This window comes from Eptatretus burgeri, chromosome 16 (assembly GCF_056783735.1).
Source record: "Eptatretus burgeri isolate ZD-2024b chromosome 16, Ebu_testis_v1, whole genome shotgun sequence".
In the NCBI taxonomy this organism is placed as follows: domain Eukaryota; kingdom Metazoa; phylum Chordata; class Myxini; order Myxiniformes; family Myxinidae; genus Eptatretus; species Eptatretus burgeri.
Genome location: NC_140976.1, coordinates 1,846,784 through 1,869,878, shown reverse-complemented (window position 1 = coordinate 1,869,878; position 23,095 = coordinate 1,846,784). Strand labels below are relative to the sequence as shown.

The 23,095-nt window shown below is 49.3% G+C and overlaps 1 protein-coding gene across 6 annotated transcripts in view; it reads left to right on the top strand.

Moving 5' to 3' along the window:
* The first annotated feature begins 5,401 nt into the window (after positions 1–5,401).
* Positions 5,402–23,095, top strand: part of UBE4A (ubiquitination factor E4A) — a 66,452-nt gene continuing 48,758 nt past the window's right edge. For 3 of the 6 annotated variants that reach the window (XM_085859157.1, XM_085859158.1, XM_085859153.1), the window contains exons 1-3: positions 5,402–5,542; positions 5,775–5,920; positions 21,496–21,681. In XM_085859157.1, coding sequence (XP_085715283.1) covers positions 5,782–5,920; positions 21,496–21,681 — 325 coding nt within the window. In that variant the 5' untranslated portion in view covers positions 5,402–5,542; positions 5,775–5,781. Of the gene's footprint in view, positions 5,599–5,774; positions 5,921–21,495; positions 21,682–23,095 lie in introns of all 6 variants that reach the window. The other 3 variants (XM_085859154.1, XM_085859155.1, XM_085859156.1) reach the window with 3 other exon arrangements.

Below are 23,095 nucleotides of genomic sequence, written 5' to 3'. Positions count from 1 at the left end.
GAGAGAGAGAGAGAGAGAGAGAGAGAGAGAGAGAGAGAGAGAGAGAGAGAGAGAGAGAGAGAGAGAGAGAGAGAGAGAGAGAGAGAGAGAGTTGAGGTGTTAATACCAGTGATTTTGGACTAAACGATGCAGAAATCAAGAAAATGACAAAATACCAAGACCTCAAGAATGAAATGAGAAGATCCTGGAAACTGAAGAATGTCAAAGTTATACCAGTGAGAGTTGGAGCTACAGGAATGATGACGAAGAACCTCACAGAGATATTAAAAACATCCCTGGGAATATTACAACAAACAAACTACAGTTGGAATCTGTCCTGGGCTCAGTGACGATCTTGAACAGCACAAAACTTTGAGAACAGAAAACTTCACAGCTTGGTCCATGAATCGTGACCCCTTACTGAAATGAAGGTGGATACTTTGAGCCCACCCTGGATCCTGGTGTTGGCGCAGTGGTTAGGGCAGCGGCTTGGGATCCAAAAGGTCCTGAGTTCAAGCCCCGTTGGGCCACTGAATTAATACACCAGGGGGTTGACTCAGCCTGTCATCCTTCCGAGGTCGGCGAAATAAGTACCAGTGTACTGGGCCGGTGTATACCCCGGTTAAAATAGGTGTACCATATCCCTGTGTCGTAAGAGGCGACCAGGGTTGCGTCAGGAAGGGCATCCGGCGTAAAACATGTGCCAAATCACTATGCGGATCATACGGATGATCCGCTGTGGCGACCCCTAACGGGAGCAGCTGAAAGAAGAAGAAGACTTTGAGCCCACCCTGGGAGGACTGCATTCCACATCCTGAAACACACACACACACACACACACACACACACACACACACACACACACACACACACACACACACACACACACACACACACACACACATTAGTGCTTGGCCGATTTCGGCAATTATTCAGGAATCGGCAGGTTGGAGTCGGTGTGATTAGCGACTATCGCCAGGTTGGACTCAGTGTGATTAGCGACTATCGGCAGGTTGGAGTCAGTGTGATTAGCGACTATCGGCCGTTTGAAGTCAGTGTGATTAGCGACTATCGGCAGCTTGGAGTCAGTGTGATTAGCGACTATCGGCAGGTTGGAGTCAGTGTGATTAGCGACTATCGGCAGGTTGGAGTCAGTGTGATTAGCGACTATCGGCCGTTTGGGGTCAGTGTGATTAGCAACTATCGGCAGGTTGGAGTCAGTGTGATTAACGACTATCGGCAGGTTGAAGTCAGTGTGATTAGCGACTATCGGCAGGTTGGAGTCGGTGTGATTAGCGACTATTGGCAGGTTGGAGTCCGTGTGATTAACGACTATTGGCAGGTTGGAGTCGGTGTGTTACCGACTATCGGCAGGTTGGAGTCCATGTGATTACCGACTATTGGCAGGTTGGAGTCCGTGTGATTAACGACTATCGGCAGGTTGGAGTCCGTGTGATTACCAACTATCGGCAGGTTGGAGTCCGTGTGATTACCGACTGCAGTACAAACTGTATACAACCCAAAATCATAAAGTAGCTTTCACCAAAAAGCATTTATATAGATGTTTTTAAGGAGATGTTCACAAACATTAATCTTTCTTCGCAACTTTGTGTGACGGGTGAAAAAATACTTGGCTCGGTAATTTAGAAAACATGTTAATACGGCAAAGGGCTCGGAAATCACATGATATCATACAGTATGTATACGCACGGACCCACGGTCCGAGGCTTGTGACGAGGGCAAGCACTCGAGTCCCTGCCGATCATCTGGTCCGAAGGCCGCCAGGCACAGATAACTCTGCGCACTGGCAGGTTGCCAGGCAACCCCGAACTCCGATTGGCATTGCCAATCTGGGCACGGTTACACAACTTCACGTGATACCTTAGCTGTAGACGGCTGGATAATTAGGGTCTCGTGCCCTCAGCACACACTCGGATTACTGCCGAGCGGTACAGTGAGTGTGTGCTGGCTAACAAAACAAATCACGAAGGGTACAACTTCTTGTCTAACTATACTTGTGCACTGCATCGGACCAATAAAGGAAAAGACAACCGAGACAGATTGGAAATAACAACAAACAATTATTTATTTCAAACACACAAGCAAGCAATCATTTAAAAGCAAGTATTCATAAGCAAGAAAGCAAAAAGGCACGTAAGAGCAGATTTAAGCATAACACATATTCTTCTTATTCAATCTTACACAAAAGACTTGGCCATAATTCACTCAGGGGAGAAGAATAAAACAAGAAGGACTTGAAAATAAAACAGAAGTAATGAATGTAGAAAAGAAAAGCAGAGTCTTTTATTTTCTCTCTCTCCTCACACAAATATTATACAAGAGAATGTGGAGGTATTGTGATGGTGAATAACGGGCCATCAGATGTCATCACATATAATGTTGGTGAACAAACAATCCATTGATTGTAATTGCGGACATTGCATGATTATTTGTTGTAATTAGCCGTAATTATTATCTTTCTATAATTCCAGCAATCTGTGCATGTGTGTGTGTGTGTGTGTGTGTGTGTGTGTGTGTGTGTGTGTGTGTGTGTGTGTGTGTGTGTGTGTGTGTGTGTGTGTGTGTGTCTGCGACCGCTGTTTCTTGACAACCACTGGTCCGATCTCATTGAAACTTGCCAAGTATATAGCTGGGGCCCTGTGGATGTGCCTTTTCAAGGTTTGATATTAATCGGACAAGTGGTTCCCAAGTTACGGCCATTTATTTACCAACCAATGACAGGACACCGTGCTATGACATCATATATGACGTCACAATTCCTCCTTTTTTTTCTTTTTTTTTGCACGTACGGCCACGCACGTACAGGCACGCACGTACGGGCACTCAAGAGCGAAGGAACGGCCTGTGTGGTTGTTGTTTCTAGCACGCGGGTTGAACGTTTTTTTCTTTTTCTTTTGCACGTACGACCATGCACGTATGGGCACGCGAGAGCAAAGGAACGGCCTGTGTGTTTGTTGTTTCTGGTACGCGCTTTGAAAGTTTGATTTTTTTATAATGTTTTATCTTTTTGCACGTCCGGCCACGCACGTACGGGCACGCACTAGTTAGTTTTAATTAGCAGAGCAGTAATTACATTTTATTAATTGTTATAACAATAACCGCAGAGCCCATCTTCAGTGCCTTCACACCCCTTGACTTTTTCACATTTCGTTGTGTTACAGCCTGAATTTAAAATGGATTACATTTACATTTTTGTCACCATTGTACACAAAACACCCCCATCATGACAAATTGAAAACATGATTTTAGAATTTTTACAAATTAATGAAAAATGAAAATCTGAAATGTCTTGGGTCAATAAGTATTCAACCCCTTTGCTGTGACTCCAAATTGACCTCAGGTGCATCCAATTTCCTTTGGTCATCCTTGAGATGTCTCTTAAACTTGAGTGGAGTCCACCCATGGCCAATTCACTTGATTGGACGTGATTTCGAAAGAAACCCACCTTTCTATATAATGTCCCACAGTTGACAGTGCATGTCCGTGCAGAAACTCTATCATGAAGTACAAGGAACTGTTTGGAGAACTCCGAGATAGAATGGTGAGGAGGCATAGATGTGGGGAAGGGTATAAAACAATTTATAGAGTGTTGAAAGTTCCCAAGAGCACAGTGAGGATTCTTCTTCAAGAGGATTGTTGAGAAAGTAAATGGGGGGGGGGGGGGGTTCCAGATGGTCCTTTCGGAGAGACATAGTGAGAATGTGAGATTTGTCCAATGGTACGGCAGAGGGTGGAGTCATCAGCAAAGAGATATAGAGGATTTTCCAGAGAGTCGGAGAGATCATTGATGAAAACCAGAAAAAGAACAGGGCCCAGAACGCTACCTTGAGGAACTCCAGCCTGAAGAGGGGGTGAGAGAACTCCATTTAGGGCCACACGGTGACTGCGACAGGAGAGGAAGTCTGCGAGCCATGAGTGGAGATGGCCTTGGATACCATGGGAAGAGAGTTTGGTGAGCAGGGCAAGTGCCAAACCACATCGAAAGCACGTGATATGTCCAGGGATATGGCTCTGATTTCATGTCTAACACCGAGTACCTCCATCCATTGTTGGGAGAGCAGTAGCTGCATATCCAGGGTAGAATGACCTGGTCTGAAACCAAATTGATGATCAGAAATGAGGCCATTGGAGAAGAGGAAGGATTTAATGTCTGAAGTGATGATGGATGATATCGATTTCCTCGGATCCCCTTTGTGCTTGGGCTGCGCAGGTTCCTCCGTCGGTGATCTCCAGGCCCATGAACCCCATTTGGGGGATTTTCATGTCCACGTCGGTGATTACTCTCTCAGTTTGACATGGTTGATCTTTCTTCTCGGTCTGAAGTCCCAACGATGTTATTAATACTTTATTCTGACCGTCAGTTTTGGTCTTTATGTTGCTCTCGTTCATTGGAGTCTTATTTTTTGAGGACCTTCAGCCTCAGTCCAAGTAGGACAGGATAGAGAATGCCAGGAACTGCCGAGACACCCTCAACTCTCAAAACCGTGCCCTGCGGCCTCAGCATCTTCGTCTTCGTCTTCCCCTTCCCCGACTTCTTCTTCATATTCTTCTTCTTATTCATCCTCATCCTCATCTTCTTCTTCTTCTTCTTCCTCATCCTCATCCTCATCCTCATCCTCTTCTACTTCTTCTACTTCTTCTACTTCTACTACTACTACTACTACTACTACTTCTTCTTCTTCTTGCTCAACCTTTCCTCTCTCTCTTCTTCTTATTCTGCTTCCTCTTCTTCTTTTTCCTCTTCTTCTTCTTCTTCCTCCTACTTTTCCTCTTCTCCCTCTTCCCTTTTCCTCCTCCTCCTCTTCTTCCACTACTTCCTCCTCTTCTTCCGCTACTTCCTCTTCTTCTTCCTCTTACTCTTCCTTTTCTTTCTCCTCCTTCTCCTCCTCCTCTTCTTCTTCCTCTACTTCCTCCTCTTCTTCCTCTTCCTCTTCTTGTTCTTCTTCTTCTTCTCGTTTTCGTGGTGTAAAGTGAAAGGTTCGGGATAAATTGCGAAAACGACTGTGGATCCGTGTGCTTAATTAGCAATTTAATGCAAAAAAAAAACAAGCTTGTTATTCACAGAATGTCGAGTTACGAGTCTCAAATTATCCTTCCAACGTAACTATGTTCTTTATATCACGTGTATAAAATAACGGTTTCATCCACGTCTTTCAGCAACGTTTTTTCATCGTGTAAAAAACGATTCTTTCGTCGTTGTTCATTCACCTCCCACCATTGGCAAAAGTGGTTTGGTGCGGTGTATTTGGAGTCGCTGTTTGCTACTCTGCAGCATTTGAACTTTTATTTACAGTGCATCAATGGGGCTTCAGGACACGCGAGAGAATTCTTCAACGCAGTTCGAACACAGCTTGGCTAATTGATCGTTTTTCTTTGTAAATAACGGTGGACTTGCTCATTGGAACACTTCCGGTTTCGTTTTGGAACACTTCCGGTGTCGTTTTGGAACACTTCCGGTGTCGGTGTCGGTGTTGGCGCGGACGAGGAGCAGGCGGAAGTCGTTCGAGTGATCTGAGGAGGCTGCAGGGATTTTGTCGTGAAGGTGTCGTCAAGTTTCCTCAGCACTGTGGCCTCGTTACCGGACAGTAGATAGACGGTGTTACTTTCCCTTCGCTATATTTAAATAAGATACCTTTGGCTTTGCGAACCGACACAGCGCGGAATCGGCCTTTCATCAGCAATGCCAATGTGTTTATCGACGCCATGAAACGGTTCGCACGGGTTGTGACTTGTATTTGACGGTTTTAATGGGTTTTTTTCCTGTTTCTGTGCAGGAGGGGCATGACAGACGCCGAAAACAACAACTTGAACGAAAACCCCTTTGCGGGGCTTTTCCCCTCACTCGGACAGGCTCAGGATTTCCGTTTCCTGCAGCGTTCAACAGTCCGGACTTCGATCGCGGCCTTACCTTCACTCCCAGGTACAATGATCTTATCCTCCTCACACCTTTATCCAGGTACAGGACACACCTCCCTAAACACACCTCTCGACCAGGTACAGGACACACCTCCCTAAACACACCTCTCGACCAGGTACAGGACACACCTCCCTAAACACACCTCTCAACCAGGTACAGGACACACCTCCCTAAACACACCTCAACCAGGTACAGGACACACCTCCCTAAACACACCTCTCGACCAGGTACAGGACACACCTCCCTAAACACACCTCTCAACCAGGTACAGGACACACCTCCCTAAACACACCTCTCAACCAGGTACAGGACACACCTCCCAAAACACACCTCTCAACCAGGTACAGGACCCACCTCCCTAAACACACCTCTCAACCAGGTACAGGACACACCTCCCTAAACACACCTCCCTAAACACACCTCTCGACCAGGTACAGGACACACCTCCCAAAACACACCTCTCAACCAGGTACAGGACCCACCTCCCTAAACACACCTCTCAACCAGGTACAGGACCCACCTCCCTAAACACACCTCTCAACCAGGTACAGGACCCACCTCCCTAAACACACCTCTCGACCAGGTACAGGACACACCTCCCAAAACACACCTCTCAACCAGGTACAGGACCCACCTCCCTAAACACACCTCTCAACCAGGTACAGGACCCACCTCCATAAACACACCTCTATCTAGGTACAGGACACACCTCCCTAAACACACCTCTATCCAGGTACAGGACCCACCTCCCTAAACACACCTCTCAACCAGGTACAGGACACACCTCCCTAAACACACCTCTCGACCAGGTACAGGACACACCTCGCAAAACGCACCTCTCAACCAGTTACAGGACCCACCTCCCTAAACACACCTCTCAACCAGGTACAGGACCCACCTCCCTAAACACAACTCTCGACCAGGTACAGGACACACCTCCCTAAACACACCTCTCAGCCAGGTACAGGACCCACCTCCCTAAACACACCTCTCAACCAGGTACAGGACCCACCTCCCTAAACACACCTCTCGACCAGGTACAGGACACACCTCCCAAAACACACCTCTCAACCAGGTACAGGACCCACCTCCCTAAACACACCTCTCAACCAGGTACAGGACCTACCTCCCTAAACACACCTCTCGACCAGGTACAGGACACACCTCCCAAAACACACCTCTCAACCAGGTACAGGACCCAGCTCCCTAAACACACCTCTCAACCAGGTACAGGACACACCTCCCTAAACACACCTCTATCTAGGTACAGGACACACCTCCCTAAACACACCTCTATCCAGGTACAGGACCCAGCTCCCTAAACACACCTCTCAACCAGGTACAGGACACACCTCCCTAAACACACCTCTATCTAGGTACAGGACAAACCTCCCTAAACACACCTCTATCCAGGTACAGGACACACCTCGCTAAACACACCTCTATCCAGGTACAGGACACCCCTCCCTAAACACACCTCTATCCAGGTACAGGACACACCTCCCGAAACACACCTCTATCGAGGTACAGGACACACCTCCCTAAACACACCTCCCTAAACACACCTCTATCCAGGTACAGGACACATCTCCCTAAACACACCTCCCTAAACACACCTCTATCCAGGTACAGGACACACCTCCCTAAACACACCTCTATCCAGGTACAGGACACACCTCCCTAAACACACCTCCCTAAACACACCTCTATCCAGGTACAGGACACACCTCCCTAAACACACCTCTCAACCAGGTACAGCACACACCTCCCTGCCCCCCCCTCCCCTTCGAGGTACAGAGGCATGTCCCTTACCCCTCACCCAACCAGTTGCAAAAATTCCTCCCTAAACACACCTCTAACCAGGTACACGACACACCTCCCTAAACACACCTCTGAAGCAGGTACAGGACACACCTCCCTAAACACACCTCTGAAGCAGGTACATAACAGGACACACCTCCCTAAACACACCTCTCAACCCCCCCCCCCCTCCCCTTCGAGGTACAAATGCATGTCCCTTACCTCTCACCCTACCAGTTACAGGAATACCTCCCGAAACACACCTCTAATCAGGTACAGGAATCCTTTACCCCTTCCTCAAAGTTTCAGGTACAATTTCCCCCATAATATCCACCCCCTCTCCCTCCCAAGCCCGTCGTCACCTCCGCCACTGAAGGTGGACGGAGGTCATGTTTTCACCCCCATCTGCTTACCTGTGAGCATGATATCTCGAGGTGTTGTTGAACGATTCGGACGAAACTTGGCGGACAGATTGGGTGTGTGGCGAGGAAGAATTGGTTCGATTTTGGTGAAGATCCGATAATTTTAAAGTGAATCTTCACCATTGAGACGTGGGGGCTAAACTGGAGTTGGTTCGGTGACGAGAACGAGCCGAGTCGATTTTGGTTCAAGTCCGGATTCAGATCCGACCTGTTTTATTTATTTATTGATTTATTACATATTGTTACGGATTCGCGCCCGCCGGCGTGCTGACGGCCACGTAACTCGAATCGCGGCACGTCGCCCACCGGACGGACAATCCAGTCGTGACCCTCTCGGACTAACGCCGGGAACCAGTCACGGGTGGACCTTTCGGTCTCACCGCGATCGAGCCAATCGGCCCCCGCGTGGGATAGGGTTGCTCGCCAAATTCGACCTACCTAAGTACCCACACGGAGGGTAGACCGGGCGATCGCACCTCGCCGCAGGTCGACTTCGGACACGGGCCACTTAAGCGACCCGTTCCGTACTATCGGGATAACCGAGCGGTGTTATCGTCGGCCTCGACGGTTCGATTAATTATCGGGCGTATTCAGCCCACTACCAACCCTTTACGTGAAGCAAGATGAGGATTCAATGAGAGAAATGACGAAGCGAAGCGGGAAACAGTTCAACATAAAGCACATTTATTTCGCGGCACACGGGAAGCACACATATACAATTCCACCAAAAGCACATGGAAAAGAAGAAGAAACACAATGCAATTTTACACAAAAAGCAAATGTAAAAGAGAAGACAATGCAGAGCTATCCGACTACCGAACACACGGCAACACTTATACAATTCTACTTCACAGACGGCGCCGACAACACATATTCCCAAAGCAAAAGAAAAGAACACCCTCGAGGATGAGGCGGGCCTGAGGCCGAGACCGGGTCGGGCCTACCCGTCTGATGATGAGGCGCGAAGCGGCGATGGTGCCCCAACTCCGCGGGCCTCGCGGACCGTGTCTGGTAGGGGGTGGCAAGGGGGCCCCCTTGGTCGCACTATCTCAGCGCGGTGGGAAACAGGAGGGGGTTGCTGATGCTCGGGGAAAGGAGGATTTTTACTCTGTCTCGGGTCCCGCGACAAGCGTCTCCACCTCGACCAGGTCGCGCCGTCGGCCTCCCTGGTGTGCAGCTCCCGGCACCGACGCGAGCACCCCCTCGTCTGCCCTCGCCGCCGCCGCCTCTCCACAGCTCCGTCCTCTTCGCTCCGACTCCAACTCCGAACTCTTCCTCCTGCGAACTCCTTCCAACGCACACACAACCCCAACGCACACGACGACGACACTTTTCTGACGAACGCAGCCGCTTATATAAGCCCAGTGGCTTCGCCTTTGACCCCCTGCCTTCGACCTTTCACCTCGCTCCCCATTGGCCCGAGAAAAAGTGGGCGTGAATGCATTTTGATCCATGAATTTGCATATAGCGACCGCCCTCCAACGCCCTGGAGGCGGGGCCAAATCGCCCCTCGCTCACCGATTGGACGGAACAAAAGTGGGCGTGTGTCATTTTTGATCCGTTTTTGGAGCGGAAAATCCGTGGTTTTGTACACGCTGTTCGGCGCGCGCCCTGCACGAGTCCAATACCGGTACCCACAAGCGGCGCAAGAACGGTGGCGATGCGACGGTTGCGAGGTGTGACGGGAAAGGTCGTGGCTGTTGTGGTGAAGCAGCGTTGTGGTGGGTGGTTGATGTTGTGACGACTGTTGAGACGCGGTTGGCGGTGGTAATCATGGCGGTTGGTCCAAAATAAAGATAGTAAAAGAAAAACGGCTATCCTGAAGAGTCGCAGCACGCATAAATGACATGTATTCCCACTAGACAACGGGTTTGGGCCTAACTACACATATACTTACCGAGATATCTCACCTAAGGGACCTGAATGGTGGTTTGCGAATTTGGTAAGCACAACACTACCCCCTCCCCTTTTTACAGACTCGTCTCGAGTCGTCAAATTTTCGTGTGCCATCATGTGTAGTTTTCCCCGAGTACATTTTACCTACGGATCCCTGAGTGCGACATTCATGGTATTCGTGTCCCCAAAATAAATAACCTGAGGGCTGCGTAACTACCTAAACAAACTCACTCACACGGACGACTTAAATAAAATTGCCGGCGCGAGGACAGACATGCCGGGGGCGCACTCATATTTACAGTACATCTTAACCTTAACTTACAAATTTTACACTAAACCATGGCCCAGGATCAATGAGCTCTGCAAAAAGAAAGCAGTTAACAGGGAGCCAGGCTGCTCGCATGCAGTCTCTGGCTCAAAACAATGCAGGTGACAGGGAACGTGGCTGGCTGCTCACACGCAGTCCAAGGCCTTCCTTTTTGAACTGAACGCAGTGAACCACAACGGTGCATGGGCTGCACAAACGCAGTCTCCGTGCCAGCTCAAGTGGCACACGCAATGAGCACAACGAATGGATGGATGAACACAACATGGTGCACGGGCCGCCACTGCAGGCCCGTGTTGTAGCTGCCAACAGGGCAGTTCTCGCAGCTTGCAAACTGTTGCCTTGCGGATCCTGGCGCACATGGAAATGAACAGGGGGGGGCAAAGCAAAATTGAACGGGGCTGGTGAACGTGGGCAGTGGGCATGGCATGGCAAAGGCAGCAGGCAAACACAGCCCGCAGAAGAAGGCCGCTGCAGGCAAACACAGCCGGCAGATGAACTGGCCGGCACAGGCCTTGAAGTACAGCAGCTGCAGACGATCCAGCCGGCACAGGCCTTGCAGCACACAACAGCTGCCGATGAAGTGGGCCGGCACAGGCCTTGAAGAAAAACAGCCAGCCGGCAGATGAAGTGGGCCGGCACAGGCCTTGCAGTAACACAGCCAGCAGATGAAGCTGGCCAGCCTTTGCCGTTCAGTGGAGGTTGGTGGAGGGAGTGCGGTGGTGCTGGCCACTTGGAAGGCGGGCTCGGACCTACCTACCTGTCTCCCTCCCACCTATCGCCTTTGCCTGTCACTGTACATACCCACTCCCTTAATTTGTCAAACCCCAATTTAGCCCCAACTTAAATTTTTTTTTTTTATTTTTTTTTACTTCCCCACTATAAATCGTCCCCGAACCCCCTTTATCGTCCTTGTTCGGCTAACCTATCCTGTCACCTAGCCTACTCCCAACCCCTACGTTCCCTTCCCGGAGGGGAATAAGGGAGAGCTAGCGTCCTGTGTCGAGGCCCAACGAAGCCTCAGAATGGCCTCCCCAGAGTTCGGCGATCTAACCCAAAGTGGGTCCAGCGGCCCACAACGAGAGCGAGGGGATGGATGGTGCGGAGGGGTACATCTCCTAATCTACCCTAACCATTTAACTGTTAAACTACCCCGGGGCTTTCAACAAGCGCCTCTCGCTTAAACTATTGGTTCTAACAACCCAGATTCCCGTCGCCTGTGTTGGTGTCCTTACAATTTCGGGCCTCGCCCCCCAATTTTCTCTCCGTGCCCTCACACGGTCTCATGGCTGGGACACGTGGCTCCCTTTGGCAGGCACGACCCTCTGCCGAATCTCCCGCTATGGCACCCCCGGGCACTACACTGCCTCCGAGCCTACCAGCTCCCTAACACCGGGGAGTGCCCACCATGGCACCTACCCTGAAACGCACACGTGGCAGGCTGGCTTCCCGGGCCCCTTTCCGAGGGTCACCCTTGCCCACAACACTGCCCACGCGGCTAATGGCGCCCCGGGCCCCCGCACCAAGCAGGCGCACCCGTGCCCACTACTCTATCCCGGCCCCCCATGGGCCCATGGCCTACCGCGGCCGACTAGCCTGGTGCCCGGGGTACCCACTCAGCGATACTCACCTTTCGCAGCCACGCTCCCAAGCCCGTCAACAGGGCTCCTGCACCCCTCCAAACGGGTTTCGAGCCTACACTCCCACCAACAACAAAACGACCTCCATTTTTCAATTTGACTAACCCAGCTAACTCAGTCTACACTGACCCCGGGGTCCCTTGGGCGGGAGTCACTCCTCCCCCCAATCACTCATCGCACCATGCATTCCCCATTCGCTCCATACACACAGACCCGCTGGCCTCACTCACTCAACAAGTACTCACCTCACAACTCACCAACTCTTCAACACACTCACCGCTGAACTCTGCCATCCTCCTAACTACCTCCCCTAACTAACTCGTGCTCCCACGTCGTCCCTTAAACTACAGCACGTTCCTTTTAACACTACGTAGCTAAGCTACGTCCCCTCTACACATTCACAAGTCTGTCCATGTCTCCAAATCTCTAAAATAACTTTCCCAACCTAAATCTCGCTACAATCCCTCTAACTAATCCATTCCACGGACTCCATGAGGACTTACCCCTGCCCCATGAAGTCGGTCTAACTAAGCTAACCCTTCCCCCTAACTAGTTTCCATCCTGTGCCCAGGTAAGGGGGTCTTCCACCCCTTGCCCAGGAATCCTGTGCACCCGAAAGTGAGGCTTGCTTTTCCCTTTTTTCTTTTTTTTCCCATGCGCATCACCAGCGCGGCAACTCGCGCACTTTGCACCTGCCCGTGACGTCATGCAGCTGCACGTGTTCCTCGTCCCTCCTTGGACGGTACCATCCGGCAGAGATACCCCTCCTGCCGGATTCCAACCCCGCGTGCAGCCATGACGTCACCGTGCGCATAAAAAAAACACAAGCCCCACGTCTCGAGGGGTTCCCCACGCGAACACATGTGCTTTGCCCGTTGGAGCTTAACACACACGATCGCGTGGAGAACCCGTCCGGTCCAAATCCGTAGTCCTGCCTAAACTTTGTCCATCCGCGGGATCGGCAAATCCACCGCGTGCGTTTCCGGACCGGGACTTCACTCTCGCAAGCGAGCACGTGGTGGTCTCGTGCGTTGCACAGCACGGACCGCGTGCTCACTGCTGGGTGAACCCGGCACGGTCCCCGAAACAACTACAGCCGCTACCCGGCTTTCTTTCCTCACATGTCGTCGTCGTCGCCATTCGACCCACGCACACCTGCGTGTTACGACGCTCACACTCCATTCCATTACATTCACACCGGGAGACGCGGCTGCGTGCTCCCGCATGCCAACCGACATCTCCCTCACATACCGCTCTCTCACACACACGGTCTCCGTTGCACTCGGCCGTTCACTGACGCGTGCCTCACTACTCACACAAACCATACTACTTACACACGCAGGGGCACTCACCCGCGGTGCCTCATCCACACTCCGTGCCTCACTCACACACGCGGGGGCACTCACCCGCGGTGCCTCACTCATACTGGCCGTTTCATCCACACACACGGCCTCTTCCACACACGGTGCCTCATCCACACATGGCGTGCTGGGAAGCACGTACCCCGGCACCATCGCCACCACACCACTCACACACGGGGTCGCTTCCACACACGGGGACGCACTCACACCTTGCCCCACACACACAGGGACAACCACACTGGGGATTCGTGTCCCCACAAGGGTCTCCGGGGCCTCTATACCCCCCAAGCTCTCCGTGCACCTGTCCACAGCACTCGTCCCCTCAACCTCGCAAAGCACGACCGAACTCACCTGGTCGTGACTCACCTCAAGGGGGCATACTCCCTCCCCTCGTTCCTGGAGGAGGCCATCCAGGTGCTCGCACTGGGTCTCTACCCAGTCCGCCAGCTCACCCCCATTGTCCTCCACTACCTCCGTGTGTGTGTGTGCGTCACTTACCCCGTCTTCATCGTGCAGTCTTCCCTCTATCGTTCCTATCTCCCGTGTCTCTGCCAACTCTTCACCCTTTACCTCCCTTGTCTCAACTATTATTTCCGTTGTCGTCACCTCGTCTCACACGTTTTGGTCTCCCAATTTATTTTTTCCCTTTCGGTCATCGTCACGACCCTCGCCCAACACGCCCCCCGAATTATTTTTTCACCCGCCTCCGCCGCGGGCCTGTCAGCCGTTGCACCCCCTTCCAGCTCGTTCGCTCCCACACGTGGAGTCGCCATTCCTATCTCCCTGGTCACGGCCTTCATGCCCGCCTGCAGGCATCGGCCCATGTTCTGCGTCTCACCCCGCAGCTTTTTCGTTTCTTCCTTCATTTGCTGTGTACTCGCATCGATCTTTTCGTTCATGCTTTTTATTTCGTTTATAAATTCAGTTGTGTTTGCATCCATGTTTTCGATTATTTGTTGTGTATTCGCATCCAGCTTTTGTGTATTCGCATCCATCCTCGCTGTCATTGCCGCCAGCATGGCGAATAGCTGGGCCATGTCGGGTGCGCTTGGGTGAGCTGTTTCGGCAGGGGTTGGGGAAGGGTTTTGGTGGAAAGGGGGAGGGGAGGTGTCATACACCGCGGCCGCTGCCGCACCCATTTCGGGCTCTGGGTTCAGTTGGGCGAGTTCGTTTTCCTGTACAACCAACATTTCCTGCACGGGGATTTCATCCTGGACCATGGACCCTACACATTCTACATCCATTTCTAATACCCCCGGCTCCCGCTCGCCTTGAGACGCCATCTTGCTTCTCTTAAAGGGTTAATTTAGCTCGCTCGTAATTTGGAGGGAATCGGGGGTCGCTTCTCTCACCCCTGGACCGATTCCCGTGAATTTAGCCGGAGACAGGAGAGCCCGTTTTCCCGTTCTCCGTTACCAGTGCCGTGAGGAGGGCGATGGGTTTGTATCGCACGACCTGACACCAGTGTTACGGATTCGCGCCCGCCGGCGTGCTGACGGCCACGTAACTCGAATCGCGGCACGTCGCCCACCGGACGGACATTCCAGTCGTGACCCTCTCGGACTAACGCCGGGAACCAGTCACGGGTGGACCTTTCGGTCTCACCGCGATCGAGCCAATCGGCCCCCGCGTGGGATAAGGTTGCTCGCCAAATTCGACCTACCTAAGTACCCACACGGAGGGTAGACCGGGCGATCGCACCTCGCCGCAGGTCGACTTCGGACACGGGCCACTTAAGCGACCCGTTCCGTACTATCGGGATAACCGAGCGGTGTTATCGTCGGCCTCGACGGTTCGATTAATTATCGGGCGTATTCAGCCCACTCCCAACCCTTTACGTGAAGCAAGATGAGGATTCAATGAGAGAAATGATGAAGCGAAGTGGGAAACAGTTCAACATAAAGCACATTTATTTCGCGGCACACGGGAAGCACACATATACAATTCCACCAAAAGCACATGGAAAAGAAGAAGAAACACAATGCAATTTTACACAAAAAGCAAATGTAAAAGAGAAGACACAATGCAGAGCTATCCGACTACCGAGCACACGGCAACACTTATACAATTCTACTTCACAGACGGCGCCGACAACACATATTCCCAAAGCAAAAGAAAAGAACACCCTCAAGGATGAGGCGGGCCTGAGGCCGAGACCGGGTCGGGCCTACCCGTCTGATGATGAGGCGCGAAGCGGCGATGGTGCCGCAACTCCGCGGGCCTCGCGGACCGTGTCTGGTAGGGGGTGGGAAGGGGGCCCCCTTGGTCGCACTATCTCAGCGCGGGGGGAAACAGGAGGGGGTTGCTGATGCTCGGGGAAAGGAGGATTTTTACTCTGTCTCGGGTCCTGCGACGAGCGTCTCCACCTCGACCAGGTCGCACAGTCGGCCTCCCTGGTGTGCAGCTCCCGGCACCGACGCAAGCACCCCCTCGTCTGCCCTCGCCGCCGCCGCCTCTCCACAGCTCCGTCCTCTTCGCTCCGACACCAACTCCGAACTCTTCCTCCTGCGAACTCCTTCCAATGCACACACAACCCCAACGCACACGACGACGACACTTTTCTGACGAACGCAGCCGCTTATATAAGCCCCGTGGCTTCGCCTTTGACCCCCTGCCTTCGACGTTTCACCTCGCTCCCCATTGGCCCGAGAAAAAGTGGGCGTGAATGCATTTTGATCCATGAATTTGCATATAGCGACCGCCCTCCAACGCCCTGGAGGCGGGGCCAAATCGCCCCTCGCTCACCGATTGGACGGAACAAAAGTGGGCGTGTGTCGTTTTTGATCCGTTTTTGGAGCGGAAAATGCGTGGTTTTGTACACGCTGTTCGGCGCGCGCCCTGCACGAGTCCAATACCGGTACCCACAAGCGGCGCAAGAACGGTGGCGATGCGACGGTTGCGAGGTGTGACGGGAAAGGTCGTGGCTGTTGTGGTGAAGCAGCGTTGTGGTGGGTGGTTGATGTTGTGATGACTGTTGAGACGCGGTTGGCGGTGGTAATCATGGCGGTTGGTCCAAAATAAAGATAGTAAAAGAAAAACGGCTATCCTGAAGAGTCGCAGCACGCATAAATGACATGTATTCCCACTAGACAACGGGTTTGGGCCTAACTACACATATACTTACCGAGATATCTCACCTAAGGGACCTGAATGGTGGTTTGCGAATTTGGTAACCACAACAATATCATTGATCCCATAATGGCGACCCACAGATGCCTCATTTTCACCTCTTGCCAACCTATCGAAACAGCTCAATTTTTTTCTGCCCAACATCATCACTTTTCTCTGCCTTTTGGCACAACTAATTTTGCCCATTGTGCTACGTTAATTACGCACTATTGTAGTCTATTCATTACGCACCATTGGAATGTACCTTTTGACCCTTTAGACGGCTGAGACCCCTTCGAACTGTGAAGACCCAAAAGTCACTGAACACCCCAAAATACCCTGAAGAACCCAAAGACCCTGAAAGTCTCCGAGGCCCCAAAAGTCCCCAAGGACCAAAAAGTCCCCAAAGACTGTAGATCCTGTAGACCCTTAAAGACTTGACTATACTACAAAAAAAAATCTGTGAGAATTCCCATGTTTTAAACGTACACCTTGTTAAGGTATATAAAACAGCTTAATATGTCCACCTATCATGGCATGGCATTCATTCTATTCACAAAATATATCACAAAAACAATGACAACATTACAACAAAGCATATATTAATTAACACTAATGCTCAAGCAGTACAGCAGGCAGGTATGCAACAAGGCTGTGAAGACCAATGGAAATTTTGTCCATCGGACCAACGGGCCCACGAGTAATTCAAATTGGTAAAGGCCCGGTCACACCTTGACGTTTTAGCCAGCAATGGCAACGTATTAAAATGTATGTAAAACGCTGGCTTACGTTGAACTTTTGATCTTTTTTTTTTAAAGATTCGGACGTATTCATAACGAGTTGGTCGTATGCATAACATATTAGTAACGGACACAGAACGTTTCGTTGTCTTATAGATAACATATACCAACGAATGCTTAGCCTGTTGTCGGCGTTCACAACCTATGCCCAACAATAGTCTTAAGTTATGCATAGCGCGCTGCACGTATCGCCGACGATCACGTGGCGTAGCCTATTAAAAGGCTGCCGCACAACGATTCAAATCGTAACCGCTGAGAAATGGAAGTGTCAACATCGCAGTCACACCTTGGCGATCTTGCCAGCGTATGCCGACCTCTGAAAAATGCGTCTAAAACGCTGGCGCACGTCAAGTACGGTATGGGTAAGTTTGGTATACTTGACTAGAACACTAAAGTACGCTATCATACGTCGCAGTAAGTGGAGTACGTCTTGTAATTATAAACGTGTTAAACATTTTACGACTTACTTGACGTATGACACACGTTCCGCATGCGATGGGAATAAGTTGTACGGACGATATGCGATCATTGGCACACGTCGCCAAAAGTTACTTGTAAGGTACTCATAAGTCGAAACACTCAAGGTAATGGTTAGCGTCAGTGTTCCAGACTCCCTGGTTTTTTAGGTCATCTCAATCATGTCAGTAGAGATGACCTAATAACCCCAGTCTCGAAGTCTGTCCGCCCATCCGTCCGTACGTACGTCCGTCCGTCCACAATCAAACCGAGTGGAGACAAATAACCAATAGTGGAACGGATAGAGGTCTATGAGACATGCACAACGATATAACGTTCAAGCTCGTCCAATGTCGAGGTCAACGTCATGAGGCTGTCAAAGTTGCGAAAAGCGTCGATTTCAAATCGTATCTCCTCCCTCATTTATCAAGAGAGATCAAATGTTATTAGTGATTCAGATACTACGGACTATTATCGAGAACAACACGAGCCATTTTTTTGAAATTTGCTCTCGTTCCGATTTTATAGCCCTTCAAACTTCGTTCTGATTCCCCGTATAGGCCGTTCATAAAGTACGTAAATACAAAAATAAATTGTATTAAAAAATTTAAGAACCGGGACTCTCCGAGACAAATATTACTTTTGAAGCTTTAGTCAGATTTAACTAAAACAATGGGATACAAGTTTATATGCACACTTACTTTCATTTATGACATTAACATTGTTTTGAATGTCAATTTGTACTTTTATTTTCATAAATGACGTGCTGTGATATTAAAGAAAAAGGTAAATTACACCGCTAGGGACTGCATTGTCATGGCTTACAAACGTCGGTTCATAAGGAACTGCTGGCTTTGCAAGAGATTAGCGATGTATGAGGGGGGTGGGTGGGTGGTCACTAGCCTGGATACAGGGGGGGGTGGTGGTTTTGAAACCCGGAAGTAGAGCGTACGTACTTTATGAACTGCCCCCATTCCAGTCTGGCACAGAGTGATTTTCGACCTCTGGCAGAGATGACCGGCACTCCCGCTCGGGGGTATTTTTTTTTCTTCGCTATGACGGTGATGTTGACACTTCGATTTCTAGTGCGGTTATGATTTAAATCGTTGAGCAGCAGCCTTTTAATTATATTATAACCCCACTAGAAATCGAAGTGTCAACATCACTGTCATACCGAAGAAGAAGAAAAAAAAAACGGGGAGTCTGAAACACTGACGCTAACCATTACCTTGACGTGTTTCGACTTATGAGTAACTTAAAAGTAACGTGTGTCGACGTGTGTCAACGATCGCGTAACATGCCTACAACACGTTACTCATAGGTTAGAAATAAGTTTCAGGTATGCTAAACATTACCTCGACGTGTTTCGACTTATGAGTAACTTACAAGTAACGTGTGTCAACGATCGTGTAACGTGGCTACAACTTATGGCCAGCGTTATGCGGAACATGTGAGTCATATGCTGGCATAAGTCTTAAAATTTCAAGCATGGAAAATTTGAGGACAACCGAAAAGTACAACGTTTAAAGCCAGCGTACTACGACGTATGGCAGTGTTTTCAGCATGCTCTCAATGTTTCCAAAACTTACCCATAACGTATTCGACGTTTACCAGCGTTTTACACAAATTTTCCAAAAATCGGCATAAGCTGGCGAAAACGTCAAGGTGTGACTGGGCCTTAAGAATGGTCTCCATTGGGATGTGTTTGAGTTATATAATTGAAATTGGTAAGAATGGTCTCCGGAAGAACGTGTTTGACTTGTGCAAATCAGATTGGTAAGATTGGTTTCCATCGGGACATGTTGGAGTTGTACAGAGGTTGACTCCAGAACCCATATAATTTAATATAGAATCCATATTTATCACTCAAATGGCACAATTTTTGGCACACATTACCTTGAATATTCCACGACCGACTCTGTTTCTTTGAATCGCTCCAAGTGTTTGCCATGGCGCTGCAAGCACTCTTGGATTTGACGGGCGAAATGGTTGATCACTGATACATTCCACTGACGGAATTAAAGGAATTTTATCAACACAATTGTTGCTATGAGTTCTTCAATGGATTGTATTCTTCCTCTGTAGACATGTTCTCCTTCAGATAGCCCCAAATATATAAATCAGGTGGTGACAGATCTTGTGAGTGTGGGGCCCATTCATCAGCAAGTGTTCAACTGAAGACTGCCACCAAATTGCATGTTGAACCAGTTCAGTGAATCATTTGCAGTGTGGGGAGTGGCTCCATCCTGTTGAAACAATTGTTCATCTCTCAAAACAACCCATGGAACTGCCCAAGGCCTTCCAAAACCTCCGAAGAACTTGGATGTAATGTTTCGTATTGACAGTCAATACCTTGCCTGTGTCATCCTGAAACCAGAAAGGGATGAAGATTCCATGTTTACCGATTGCGACCCAGGCAGTGAATTTTTCTGAGCGGAGACGTCACTCGAGCATTAGATTGGGGTTGTCGATCCCCAGTGTGCGTGGTTCTTGAAGTTGACAGGCCCATCAAGAAGAAAATGGGCCTTGTCAGAAAACCAGACATTGTCAAGAAGTTTGGCCTTTCTTCAAATTTGGCCTTTCTTCAGTTCGGCCTTCTAGTTTGCAAGCCTTGGCACATTGTGGCTCTTTTCTGCACACGGACCTCAGTCGGTTTGTTTAATCTGAATTCTGTATGGATACAGTTTCACGTCGTGGATGAGAGTTCTTCTCACTGATTCACATGAAATTCCAAGCTGTTGACCCCGACGTCCATGACATTTCTTTGGGTCTCTGCCCACTGAATCACGAACATGGTCCATGTTCTCAGGAGACCTTACATCGTGAGGACGTCCCAAATGTGTTGGGTCCTCCAGCACTTTTACTGTTTGGATTTGCAACCGTGCCATTTTCTCTGAACATTTTGCCCCAGGTAAATATCCATGACTTACAGAGCACTGTGCAAGTTCCAAACTCGCGTTTAAACTCAATTTTAGTGTTCTTGCAGGAGTCCTCTTTCAGAAAAATCCCCATACATGAATGCACACAAGGATCTTTGGCACAGGAGGTGGCGATTCGACCTATCATGCCTGCGCTAACCAACTCCAGTATCGTTACACATTCACACAATCCAATATCCCCAGACCCCAATATCTCCAATGCATTTAGGTACCCATCCAGAACCCATTTAAACCTATCCACCTTCTCTGCTGCTACTACTTTTCCTTAGAGACCATTCTAACCATTCTCCGACTGAAAGATTCTTCCTTTCTTTAAAACTGTCCCAACTCTCATCTTCTTTGCCCTCAAGCTATTGCCTCTGGTCCGAACACTTCACACGGTTGATGAACTGCACTGCACCTATCTTGTCCACACCCTTCATTATCTGAAACATCTCAGTCATATCCCCTTGTAATCGCCTCGTTTCTAATGTATAAAGTCCGGTTTCCTTCAACCGCTCATCGTATCTCAGTCGAGCTCACCTGGAATTAATCTCGTAGCTCGACATTGTATCTGCTACATTGCAACTATATCGTTCCTCAGAAGTGATTGAAAGTGAACACACTGTTCTCGATGAGGCCTCACTAAATACCTGTACAGTTAAATCTACCTCATTCGATTTATAATTTATCCCTCTGAATCCACCCGAAGGTCTCCATAGGGATGCATTTGAGTTGTACAATTAAAATTGGTGAATGTAGTATTTGATTTCGTGAAAGTTGGCTGATATGATGTTAAAGAGGTGATTGACAAAGGAGGTAAAATTAGTATTTGTTGTGTACCGTTTTCAGATCCTTCTTCATCATCATCTTTATCATCATGGGATGACAGGTCATGTGAAGATGAAGAGGCTAAGGGTGAGAACAAATGTGATGAGGCATCTTTGCTGAAGGCATTTCTCAATGAGCATGAAGCAAGTGGGCAGGCGAACATCACTCACCTGCTGCAACGGGTGTTCTTATTCACACCACACAGCCGTGAGATTCTGACCTCTCTGGGGACTCTGCGGGTTATTTTGTGACTCTTTCTCTTTCTCTCTTTCTCTCTCTCTCTATCGTCCTCTTTCTGTGGCCGTTTCCCTGTGGTGTCATGACGTCTGCCAATGTGTGCTTGTTGTAGCTCCGTGCTCATGGTTGTCATTCTCCTTGCTTCCCACACTTGATCTCCCCTCCCATTACATCGTGGATTTGTGCGTTTTTTTTTGTACCCCTTTCCTCATTTCCATCTCCCCCTCCCCCACCCCTCACTCCCCCCAACTCGGGACAGAGACAGAGAGGGTGGGAGCAGGCCCGCTCGGTGTGGTTTCGCCCCTGTGATGGGACTGGTGTGCCCCGACATACCATAAATACTGTGCAGCCTTTTACCAAGTGATTTGTCCAGCCACTTCTTATCAGTAACTCTGACATTCCTGAACTTTACACTCCTTAGTGCCCAGCCCCACAGCATGAGTGGGTCGAAGGCTGCTAGGACACAGCACGAGTGCCTTTGTTTTTTACACAGTTCAAATTTATTTCATTTCAGTTACCTTTTACCACAATTCAAACTTAACATTTCCAATTATGTGGTATGTATTTTTGATCTGGAACAAGACGCATCGAAAAGCTCATTTGAAGTTTGCGAAAATGCATCTTAATGATACTGCAGGCATTTGGAGAAACGTTGTGGTCAGACGAGACAAAAATTGAATTTTTTGGTCTAAATTCAAAGCATTACTTGTGCAAGCCTAACACTGCACGCCACCCAATCAACACAATCCCTACTGCCAAGCATGGTGGGGGACTTCATGTTATGCTTTTCATCAGTAGGGACTGACAAGCTTGTCAGGATAGAAGAGACAATGGAAGGTGCAGAGTACAGGAGAATCCTTGATGAAAACCTGCTCTTGAGTCAGCTATGAATCTGAAACTGGGACAATGATCTGAAGCACAAAGTCAAAGCCACACTGGAGTGGCCGAATAAGAAGAAAATAAATGTTCTTGATTGGCCCACTCAAACTCCTGACTTGAACCAAATTGAACATTTATGGCGAGACTTGAAGATTGCAGTCCATCGATGATCTCCATCAAACTTGGCAGAACTAGAGGAACGTTCATGTGAACAATGGACAAAGATTTCACCATCTCACTGTGTGAAGCTGGTAGAGATCCACTCAAAAAGACTCATAGCAGTCATTGCTGAAAAAGGTGCTTCCACCAAGTACTGGCCGAAGGAGCTGAATACTTTTCAAACCAGTGAATTTTGATTCGTACATGGTTTTTGCAGGTACTCCTCACATGTGACCTCCTTCAACGATAACAGTGTTCAATTTGATCTCTTCCGTTATGAATGAAAAAGAGTTCATTTGGAAAAATGGTTTCTCCATAATTTGTAGTTCATCTAAATGTGGCATTG